Source organism: Lampris incognitus, chromosome 2, assembly GCF_029633865.1.
Source record: "Lampris incognitus isolate fLamInc1 chromosome 2, fLamInc1.hap2, whole genome shotgun sequence".
Classification (NCBI taxonomy): domain Eukaryota; kingdom Metazoa; phylum Chordata; class Actinopteri; order Lampriformes; family Lampridae; genus Lampris; species Lampris incognitus.
Window position 1 is genome coordinate 16,123,902 of NC_079212.1, and position 12,163 is coordinate 16,136,064.

General features: G+C 45.3%; 1 protein-coding gene across 1 annotated transcript; it reads left to right on the top strand.

Moving 5' to 3' along the window:
• The first annotated feature begins 480 nt into the window (after positions 1-480).
• LOC130134177 (protein Wnt-7a-like) lies at positions 481-8,687 on the top strand. Its single transcript, XM_056302159.1, has 4 exons — positions 481-826; positions 1,451-1,677; positions 4,801-5,072; positions 7,073-8,687. Exons 1-4 carry the CDS (start codon positions 756-758, stop codon positions 7,553-7,555), a joined length of 1,053 nt encoding a protein of 350 aa, XP_056158134.1. The 5' UTR covers positions 481-755; the 3' UTR covers positions 7,556-8,687.
• Positions 8,688-12,163: the final 3,476 nt, after the last annotated feature.

Consider the following 12,163-nt stretch of genomic DNA (forward strand, 5'->3'; position numbering starts at 1 on the left):
CCATTAACTAAAATGTATCAGAAGGCGCGCGGCTCTAAATTAAGACCAGTAATGGAGAGAAAAAAATATTAATGAACAAGTAACAAATAGAATTTACACACCATCGTTGTGTCAGTTGAACTTCAAAACGTTGACAGCCCCTCCTCGACTTATACTCAACTGTTCATAATAGAGTGAACCAACCAGGTAAGCCTGTCTCATCATTAACAAATACGTATTGGTATTTTCCTTTATTATGTGGACAGGTTTAATGCGGCCCAGACAACAACGCGTTGATCAGCGCGATTATAGGCATCGATAATCAATCCAGGTAGATTCACACAAGTAGTAGAGTAGGGCTATAAAGGCCCGTGTTTGAGATTCAGCCCTGGCTGGATTCCACAGCAGGGCCCCATGTCTCCTGTGAACACGCCCCAGATAGATGGGCCAGATATATAGCCCAGAGACCTGCGGGTAGCAGAGGAACTGTGAGAATTAAAGCGATAATCGCAGCAGCGCCCTCGCTCACCCCGCGGGTTACCTGTGACAGGCTCGCAATGTCAAGAGGGCGCAGCAAAAGGGAGTTTTGGATGATATCCTAGTTTTGCCGTTTGCTCGGAAATTAAAAAAAAAGAAAAAGAAAGAAAGAAAAAAAAGTGATCGCGCGTTTTGATGATAGCAATTCGTCGTCGGGAGTTTCTTTGGAGTTACCTGGGCTGTGAGCCATCCGGTCGTCGCTTCTTCCATCGTTGCATGAGAGCGAGTGTGCGGGCGCAATGAGTCGGAGAACGCGACGCTGGATCCTCAGAGTGTTCCTGTGCCTCGGGATTGTCTACTTGGAAATTGGGTGAGTTGGTTGGCTCGACGTGAATTTGAATTTCATCAATTACAGGTTAAATTCACTACGTCTCTCTTCCCTGTTGTATAGGATGAAACCCTGAACTATATGGGCTGCTATTTTAGAGTAAAAAAAACCAACAACTCTCAAACTCAAGTTTCACACTTTTATTCCATTTTATTGTCCGAAAATCCCAAATGTGGATTACAAATTAACATCATCAACAGCCTCCATAAAGTTATCTGGACATTTTTTTTCCCCACTCATTTTTTTTCCCACGGCTGTTCTTCACCTATTCAGAAAAAAACTTTCAAAATTAGGGTTACGGATGAGTTTTTCTTTTTCTTGTTAATGACCTCATCAAATGATACAGCGACTAACTCGGTCTTTTCCTTTTTTTAACTGTTGAGTCCGTATATTGGATTATAATGATGAATAATGTGCTGACAGGCAGCTGCGATATTTGGACCACTTCATCACCCCAAAACCGGAAATAATCTGTAGTTGGAAAGTAAAGTTAACACGTTAATTCACTGCGGGATTTAGCAGCTATGCTGTTATGAATATGTTTTTTTTTTTAAAGAAAAAAAGAAGTTTGATCCTGGTTACATCTCGTCCATTCTCCACCCGCAGGGTCTTTTCGTCGGTGGTCGCCCTGGGAGCGAGTATAATCTGTAACAAGATTCCCGGTTTGGCGCCCCGACAGCGGATTATCTGCCAGAGTCGCCCCGATGCCATCATCGTCATCGGAGAGGGAGCGCAGATGGGCATCAACGAGTGTCAGTTTCAGTTCAAAAACGGCCGCTGGAACTGCTCGGCGCTGGGAGAGAGGACAGTCTTCGGAAAAGAGTTGAAAGTGGGTATGTTGCCTGTCAGTTAAAGTTTGATTAAAGTTTGAAACAGCGATTAAACCCCCCCCCCATCTTTGTCTCGAGTCTGATCCACGCGCGGTGCCCAGTGGCGTGTCATGTGCGCACGTCTGTCTGAAAATCCCAAATCTTACCTTGACTCGGAAACGTTTTAGAGATGAGACGATTTCAACACTGTTATAATACGAACCACACTTATAAGTGTTACTATGGAGCGACTACAAGATTTCCCTTTCCCCATCAAGAGATATTCTAGAGGAAAGATGATTGGATAGATTATGGAACCGTATCAGGGCACGTTCATTAGCGCATGCACAGAAGCGAGAGAAGATAGAATGATGAAGTTAACGGATGACGATGACGATGATGATGATGATGGTGGTGGGATGAAAAAGCACAGCATTGCATTTGAGAAAAGCCACAAAAAAAATACCCAGACTGTTGGGCCAGCAGAGAAGGCAGTGCTGGCCCTGACGGTCCACCACTGATATTCCAGCATGGCTCAGTAGCCATGTGGAAACCGATTGACCACATTTATGCATCTTGGACTTTAATTTGAGGATTTGGATTTACAGGACATAATCTAAAGGCAAACCTCAACAGCCTTTAACACTAAATCTGTGCCCAATCACGTTAAACTTCCCATTTTTCCTTCAAAACTTGCATCCTTACCACAGAGAAGATCCCACCAGCACTCGGCGTCATTTACACTGGGCCTGGTTTTTTTGTTTTGTTGCTCTGGTCTTTCAACTGAGCGGAGATTTTTGAGCATGCATAAAAGGTATCCGAAGCCAACAGGGTAACAAAGCTCTTGTGAATGTTGGCAGCCTTTTCTTTTCAGGCCGCCACAGTCTCCAGAGACACATATTCACTGGCCTTTATCCTGTCTAGCACTGGGTGCTGTGGCTCCCACTGTACGGATGTGCATCTTACCACGGGTATAAATTACAGTGTGGCAAAGTCAAGAGAGGGGAACGATTTGAAGGTTCACAACTACTACACTCATGGCAATGAAATAGGGGAACAAAAAAAAAAGTGAGTTGCTGGTCCAACTGTGTAGACAACAGTCTGTTCAAATGGACGGATGGACTTGACTGGATATGAGATTGTGAAGACATGTTGAATGTGGTTGATTCATCAGTCAGATACATTAAATCGCAGACACATGAATGATGCAATGTCGACAGGGAATATTTCATATTTTTTTTGCAGTTATACATCTACTACAAGGGGGCTGTCAATGTGCAAGTTTAATTTCCATTGGTTGGGTATTCTAGCGTCCTTTGCATAAAAGCGCACATTTCGTGCCTCTTAATTTCAGAACCTTTTTTTGGCAAATTTGTTGTAAAACAATGCGGCCAAACGCCCTTTCATGCAATTGTCAGTAGCCCGGACCAGCTGTTTGGACCCATCTCGCCCGCTTCTGTTGGTGAGAAGGGATTATCTCTCCATGCTGTCGAAATGAAAACAGTGGCGTTCCACAATCTGTTCCTTTATGAATGAGTGGTCTAAGCCCATGAAGAGTCCTGGTCTACGGATCTTAGAGAGGGGTCCGAGTCTATCGCTTGGACAACCGTACCAAATAGATTGGTTTCACTGATCAGATTAGCGGCAGAAGCCGGATTGTTGTAAATGAATGCCATTGTTGATGCCTATCTTTAGCAGGGGTTCTGCATCTTGCACAGTGTCCTAGGGCCGGGTGACGTGAATAAGTGAAAGTGAAGTGCATTAGTGCTCAGGACCACAGTATTTTAGTCTGCAAACATCATGTTCACTCTTTAGGATCTTAAAGTGCACTGAAATTTAGACTTAGGCACTAGTAAAGAAAGTGGCTGAGGAATATATCATGCGACAGGCTTAATCCTAATAAGACATTAATTACCCTTGTCGAGTTCTCGGAGCACCTTGTGCTTTGAGTGTCTCCCGTGAGGTTGTGAAGAATCATACCATCCTTTGTTTTTAACTCATGCCCTCAGAATATCAGGGGGGAAATTTCACAGCGGTGTAGTCAGAACTGACTGACTGCACCGACACACCTTCTTTTTTGGCTAAGAGCCCACTGACTCTATAAAAACGTCTGCAGAACTGATGCCTCAATACCACTTCTTTTCTCTCTCTCTCTCTCTCTCTCTCTCTCTCTCTCACGGGAAAGGGCATACATTCAGTGTGTTTATCAAAAACATGGCAGCCTCACATCGCGTACCTGGCTGCAGGAGGAAGGTTATCACATTTGTCTTGAACAAAGAGAGACAAGAGGAGTTTGTTTACACAGAGATATGATGCATGTTGACATTGGTCTTTTCCTGTTGATATGCTAATCTGTCACAGATCAACAATTTGAAATCTACTTCTACTACTTCACGAATATCACCTCGTTCTTCTGAATATGCATGCACGTTGCCTTGGCAGGCTTTTTGAATAGATGGAAGAAAACGTGTGCATCGGTTTGCATTGCGGCACAGTAGGGTAGATCTACCAGTACAGAGACTCACAGAGCAAGTGAAGATTGGCTTTTTGATAAAAATTTTTCCTTTTTCCTCGTGGGGATTTCTTTTGCACCATTGCTTACGACTCCGGGACTTTTCTTTGGGATTGCCCGATGAATTCTGACAGGTTAACTTTAAATTATTTGTCAATGATTCAGACACTCCAGGTTGTGTAAATGATTTGTTAGCCGGACTCGGCCGAGATAACCCCAGAATAAGGATCCTAATGTTATTCCGCGATGAGTTTGCACAGAGCATAGCAGGTTCTGGGCCGATCAATAGCTCTTCCTTCCCGACAACCCTTTTATTCATACTGCTTTGTTGACCGTGCCGCCGGCCGCCATTTTGGTTCAGAGGCAGGACAGTTTCCAGGTCAGATTCTCGAACACTGCAGCCCTTGAGTGATGTGTCAGTAAGACTCTGATGTAAGCACACAAACTGTTAATAGCTAATCTGCTTTCTGTTTTAAAATGCCTTCCCTTGCTCATTGTGTTCCCTCTGCAGAAGGAACATCGTGAAGACTTAGATTTCTCTTTGATAATCATGTGGAAAAAAATTGTGCATTCAAGGAGATGCGTATGCGTGAAACACCTAGCTAAGGTATTTATCGCCTTCTTTCCTTTCCCAGGCAGTAAAGAAGCTGCGTTCACCTACGCCATCATTGCAGCAGGGGTGGCCCACGCCATTACAGCGGCCTGCACGCAGGGGAACCTGAGTGACTGTAGCTGTGACAAAGAGAAGCAGGGCTTCTACAGTAAAGGCCAAGGCTGGAAGTGGGGCGGCTGCTCTGCAGACATCAGCTACGGCCTGGGTTTCTCCAAAGTATTCGTGGACGCCCGGGAGGTCAAACAGAATGCGAGGACGCTCATGAACCTGCATAACAACGAGGTGGGACGCAAGGTAGGTGATCAGAACGGATATGATCTTTTATTTGCTCGCTCACTTCAGCGACCTTGCGTGTTTCGGAAGGGGCCACGCTCACATACAGAATCGTTCAAGGCGAGGAGGTATGTGTGAATGAAGACTACATTGGAGGGTGAGATATTGGTTAATTGCACGGATTATCAAGTGATTAAGTCACAAGTCAGCCTCGGTAGCGGTCTCACGGCCGTTGGGACTTCGTTTAGTAGTCGCCACCATGCTTTGTTGTGACTGAATCTTGCCAAGGATCTGGGCAAAGAGGCTAAGATTGAACGGGCAGTGGAATAAAGGGGCGCTTTTAGGCAAAGAGCTATTTAAGTGGCAGGGTTTGATTACAGCTCAGATCTTTGCACTGAAAACAGATTGACAGTGTACAAAAAGGCAATGCCCCAGTCCCTCATGCTCTGCACTGTTGGGACAGTATACAGTTACCTTTATCACATTTCCTCCCATGGTTCATCTAATATCATACACCCACATCAGGTATGATGTGCTTGTTGCACATGTTGTTACTAGTTTTGACCATCACCAAATCACATACACTTCCATATCTGGGCACCAGTGGGGTTTCGCAGAGACTAGCGACAGACACATAATTCCTCAAATCATAGGTGAGGTTTCGTAATCTTTCCAAACGCTCGTTTCATGGTTCCTGTGTATCCGTGGCAGCTGGGGGCATCGAGTGATTCAGAGACTCCAGCAAGTCTGGAGGTTAAAGATTGAGTGAAATGATGAGCCAAACAGCAAGGGCGAGGCCAAAGTTAGTGAAGAGGAAAGAAGCACCTCTGCCCTACAGTACTCAACCCAGCCCCTCTGTCTTTGCCACGGAAGCCCGATTCCCACAACCGACACATCTCATGAAAAGCCTCTCCCAACATGTTGCACCGAGCAGATCACCGCTGCCTCTCGGCATTTATTTCTGGAGTCGGAATTTCACGCTGGCTTATCTGGACAACTAAATTGTCTCTTTCAAGTCTAGAATTGTGATCCGGACAACTAAATTGAGGCTATACCCGTGGCACCAAACTATCAGCCGGGTTTTCTTCTCTCTCGCTTCCCTCTGGTAACAAATGGGCTCTCTCTTTTGATAGTTATTCCCCCTCCTTTATTTATGCTAATCAAAGCGGTGACACTGAGCAGGAGCAGCGCTCACAGTTCCCAGGTCGGAGACGTCCAGACAAAGGATGTCACAGGAGTTAGTCACAGGACAACTGATGGATTAGGGAGTGCAAGCCAGGGTTTTTATGACGTGGCATGCTCGGGACAAGGATGTTTACATGTTCCCGTTTACATGTCTGTGTTAGTCTTTCATTGGAGATGTTGAATTGCCTTTTTTTTTTTGTTTAAATCGAAGAAAACCAGGATGAGTAGTCAGGTATTAATCCTGCCCACCAAGAGGTGTGTAATGCTTTAGTTGGCTGCAGCAAAACAAACACGTACAGATTTTGTCATGCAACAACTGGAATTGACCTTAGCTGGTTACCAAATTTCCATTTTTAGTCAGTGGCACTTTGCTTTGTCATCAGTTGCGGCTTTAGTAGTAATCCTAGTCACTCAGCACCTTGTACAGTCACTCCTGACATTTGTGTATTGTGTGTGGTGACTACACACACAGAGCCTGAAATCTGATACAGTATTTTGGCTTCTGTGTATACAGTATCACACAGCTATGTGGTGGGGCCATGTTTAGTCCCAGCTCCTAGTGCATTTGTCATTCGCCAGTTTATTTCATTTAGTTGTTCACCTCACCAGCCTTGAAATAATCAACCACGAGCAGTAAGACTAGAAAGTGTAAATGTAAACATCTTATATTTTTGTCGATGAAGGAGGTTGCATTATAACGTGACGTGATAATTTGTTGGGGCCATTGCTGACTTAAGTCTTTTCAAACAAGAAATATTAATGACATCACTCTTTTCACTGGAGAGTCTACATCTAAACTGAAGTGTTTTTGTGTGCGCGTGTGTGTGTGTGTCTAGGTGCTGGAGAAGAACATGCGACTGGAATGCAAGTGTCACGGCGTCTCAGGCTCCTGCACCACCAAAACCTGCTGGACTACACTTCCCAAGTTCCGCGAGCTCGGCTACATTCTGAAGGAGAAGTATGCCCACGCGGTGCACGTGGAACCAGTCAAAGCCAGCCGCAACAAGCGCCCTAAATTCCTCAAGATCAAGAAGCCCTACTCCTACCGGAAGCCCATGGATACGGACCTGGTGTACATAGACAAGTCTCCAAACTATTGCGAGGCGGACCCTATGACCGGGAGCATGGGGACGCAGGGCCGAGTGTGCAACAAGACCATGATGCAGCAGATCAGTGGCTGTGACTTGATGTGCTGTGGCCGGGGATACAACACGCACCAGTACTCCCGTGTGTGGCAGTGCAACTGCAAGTTCCTGTGGTGCTGCTATGTCAAGTGCAACACCTGCAGTGAGAGGACAGAGGTGTACACCTGCAAATGAGAGTATTTATTTGGATGGTGTGTGTATGCCTGGGTGCGAGTGTGCGTTTGTGGGTCTGTGTGTGTGTGTGTCTGTGGGGGCGTGTGCATCTATGTCAGTGAGTGTGCTTAATGTATGCATACATGTATGTATGTATGTGAGTGTATGTATGTATATTTTCATGGACAAAGCGGAACTTTACGAGAAAGCTGTTTTTGCAGCTTAGCCATAGATAATAAGGAACTACTGTATATACTTTGAGCTGAGGATGGAGCATCACAGCTTTTGCACAGAGAGCCCTTCACCCCCTGTATGGATTCTTGTATTTCTTGGGGTGCAATAATGAATCGGTGCGACAAATCACCTTCAAGGGAAAGCTCACTGGATGGCCACGGTGTGGGCCATTTGGACAAAAACTCGATTCCTCTAAAGAGTTTAAGCTATGGATGTGTGCTGACTGACAGTTTGATTCTGAGCGAACGGACATTCCCGATGGAAATCGTTGCTGGATGGGATTGCTGGCCAGTACAGACCGCTATAGTTCTCTGTTCCTAGTTCGCCCTATGCACGGATGAAACAGCACAGCTATTGGGAATATTTAACACACTATATTTAGAGATTAAGGAAATAATTAATATTAATTTATTCTATAAATAAAAAAAAAACTACTGATTTTTTCCATTATGGAACAACAGTGACTAGATGATGGGAGGTTTTTTCATTTATTAACGCAGTCGACAATAGCCCACAGTAAACACACTGGATTCGTATCAGCCTGGGATGATGATATGTGATGTTGTAGACTAACGCTGTTCCAGATGAAGCTGGTGTAGGCCACTCACAAATGACCTTTGCATGAGTTGTCTCCCCTCTATTTGCTGCTAGTCTAGGGAACCCCACTTTCCGAGGCCGACGGCGATTACGCCCGGCCTGCTGTCTTCGATGGCGAAGCTCGCCTCAAGCTGACCCAGCTTCGCAGGAGTAATTTACCGATCAAAAGACGAAAACAAGAAACACGGGCACATTTTCCACTTTGGTAAATATTGGTTTATAGAGTATATTTTGTAAAAGGCTATTTTTTTATGAATGTCTTATTTATATCTCTTTCATATTCAGCGTCACGTTCCCCCCCCCCCTTCATCCCTGTGGTTGAATCCCGATGAGAAAGCTGACTTGTTGTTAAGTTGTCCTCTGCTGTCACTGCCATAGCTGTGTATCGTATGTGATAGAAACTGTTTATGTGTTCAAACTGCTGTGTTTACTGCGTTTCATGACTACTATTGATGGAATACAGAAGCAGAATGACACCAACGAGACTTGACTCCGAGAGTTTCATTATTGCTCACGCATGCAAACGGCGACGTCATCCTGACCCCCAAGTGCATATGAATACCACATTTCTAAAGAAGCACCTACACAGGATGAGGTATGTGCCGCTTACGGTTGTTCCCGTTTTTGGGGAATACCCCGTGTTGCAAGCATCCGAGGTGGCAGGCGTTATCATCTCGTCAATGGATGTGGCATGCAAGGTTAAGTGTAGGGATGGATAACGACTTAACTGAAGTGATTCAATACATAACAATTACGGAAAGTTGACATAAGAAGACGAACCTTTAATGTCCTTTGGCCATGAGCGAGAGAAAAAATGATCACTCTGATCTTAATAACACACTGTATGAACAATAATTTACAGTAGATTCGCACAAAAGAAGCCGTTACTTGATCACGGTTTTATGGTGATATATATTGTAATCAGACTCTCATAAAGCGCTATAAAAATAAAGATAAAACGGCTCACGTATCACACGGCCACCGTGAAGATAAATCTCCCGAAGGGGCTTATCCTGCAAACGCAATGTGTGCAGTACACAGCCGCAGAAAGAGAGACGTTTTGTGAGGGGGGGGGGGTTATTCAAGCTTAATTGAGGGCCCATCTTGCAGACAGGGAAGCAGCTGAATGTCCCGGGAGAAAAGTGTTTGTGCTCTAATGGTAAGGTACCGGTGTAATTGATGAGGCCGGTTGGGCAGACTGTCACGGTGATGACTTGCTCAGTTGGGAGGAGTGGGAGCTGTCAGGTGATAGATGACTCGCACATCTGCTTCATTCACTCCTGGGCCACTAGTTGCTACAACAACTCCACTGCAGCAGAGAAAATGCAGGGCAGTCTCCAAGAGAGGCAGGGCGACATGTCAGGGAAATGTTAACGATGCTAAAGCCCACAGTCGTTATAGATTCCACTCCCACCGGCCTGGAAGTGGGGCGAGTTGACAAGACCAAGGTGTTGATGGAGAGCCCGTTGTGCCCAGTGACCTCTTGGAATCGACAAATGCGCTCTATGATTGGGGGGCTTTTCACCTGGGCTATGTTTTATAACAATTTCCATGTGTTTTTTTTTGTTTTTTTGTTTGCAGTGAAAGACTTTAACCCCACCCCAACCCCCTCCTCCCTCCCTCCTCCTCCTCAATGAAACAGTAGAGACACATGAGAAGTCAGTTCTAACATACAGTAGATTAGCAGTATTGGATGTCACTGGCAGGGATGAGCCCCTCAGGATAGAGAGAAAAGGGATGCAACGGGGATAATAACAATGACTTCTCTTTGTCTGACAAAAAAACCTTCAGCTTTCAAAATGTTAATGCAAACGATTCCCCATCATCAGAATAGGCAGATGGCCAAACAGTGCTGGCTAAACTTCAACTAGGATGGTGTGGCAGACCCACGTCACATTATGATGTTTATCTTGTTTTATTAAGAAGTCCTATAGTGCAGGATCTTCCACTTACATCTCACAGGGCCCGATTCAGGGGACCTTTTCACTCTCCCGAAGTCGAGCATCGGGTTAATGTTTAAGCGACCGGGCAGAATCTCGTGTGTCCTGATACTTCGGAGGAACCACTCCCAGGTTAGCATTAATGAAATCCTGCTGATAGCTACTCATTAAAGGTCCTATGAAATGACAAATGCATTTTTATTCATGTTGCCTCCTTTATCTGCACCTAACTTACATCTGTTTGACAGCTATGTTGGGAGAAATGCACACAAAAAAGTGCTTTTATTTTCATTTTGATGAGTACAATTTCTCTTTCTGACATATGCAATAATTTTTTTAGTAAAATCATCCTGCAAATGTTGATATAAAAAAAGTCTGTTGGGACTGAGTTTGCTATGAGTGATCTTCTACCACCAAATTGAAATTAGCCCAAGTAGATTGATATCCATATTCTTGGCCGTTGCATCGAAACAAATTCCCTCCCCTCACAAAATCCCACCCAGCCGTTCCGTTTCATGCAGATATATCCAATTTTGGACGTTTGCGGTGGTCTAAATTTCGTTCCATGAACCCTTCAACTGCTAAGCTTTACATTAGTACTTAGATGCTGTCCTTTGCCATCTAGTACATTTGGGCGGCACGGTGGCCCAGTGGTTAGCACAGCTGCCTCACAGCAAGAAGGTCCAGGGTTCGAACCCAAGGCCGTCCCAGGGCCTTTCTGTGTGGAGTCTGCATGTTCTCCCCGTGTCTGCGGTGGGTTTCCTCCGGGTGCTGCGGTTTCCTCCCACCATCAAAAAGACATGCATGTTAGGATTAATACTCCTGCCTGTGCCCCTGAGCAAGGCAACGGAAAGAAGAACTGGAGTTGGTCCCCGGGTGCTGCAGCTGCCCACTGCTCCTATACAATAGGATGGGCTAAATGCAGAGGGTAAATTTCATTTGCGTGTATGTATAAAATGGCCAATAAAGAGTATTCCATTCTATTCTATTTGTCCAACATATATGCCCGGACAAATCCTCTCGGGTTCCTATTGTTCCGGATAATCCACCTGCAGTGTTTGCCAGTCAGGTGCAGATCACCACCAAACAGAGCCCCCAGTCACCTCATCCTCATTGAGTCACGCGTGCAAAATGCTACCTTCTTTGATATCACAGCCGTAAGTCAGACACCCTGCGGGATCACTGAAATGCTAATTATACTCTTAGCTTTGTTTCTCCATAAACAGGGCTAAGCCCACGCCAAGATGTTCAGGGGTGTAATATCCATGTTGCTCTGAAGTGGAGCTGCTTTACCCTTTGGAGATCTGTTTATAAACACACAAACACACTTGCGCAACCACCCGCACACACGCGCACACGCACCAATGCACACGTACACAGATCACCTGCGGTGCTTGGAAATTGGTGGTAGCTACAGATTTATGGTTGGTAGTCTGGCTCGCTCCCTGTGTTATTGCTGGAGGCCTGCCACGGCTTCCCTATCTGCTCCTGTGACCCGTCGCATCGGGGCAGCCCAGTAGCGCGCCCCAGCTGGCAATTAACGTCAAAGTCGACGATTACACAATTTTAAACTTATTTAGGCATGATCGATCCTGTTTTCCCAATTTAGCATTAGCTACGCCTTGACCGGGCCACATATTAGACTTACTGTTGTTACCGTTGAACTTGGAAATTTAACTCCAAGTGAAGTTTGATACGCCAGCCGTTGATGTTGTCACACACCTGTAATTAAGCGCTGACGTCCAATCCCGTCGCATTACTAGCATACATGTGAATTTACACTGACATGCAAACTAGAGCTCGGATCTGTTTGTGCGCTCGGAGCATGTGCTGTATTGTCTTTGAGTCTGCTCGACCA

Coding starts and splice junctions, on each gene's coding strand:
- LOC130134177 (XM_056302159.1), top strand. CDS start 756: ATGAGTCGGAGAACGCGACGCTGGATCCTCAGAGTGTTCCTGTGCCTC. Junction 827..1,450: donor ATTGTCTACTTGGAAATTGG/GTGAGTTGGTTG, acceptor CTCCACCCGCAG/GGTCTTTTCGTCGGTGGTCG. Junction 1,678..4,800: donor CGGAAAAGAGTTGAAAGTGG/GTATGTTGCCTG, acceptor TTCCTTTCCCAG/GCAGTAAAGAAGCTGCGTTC.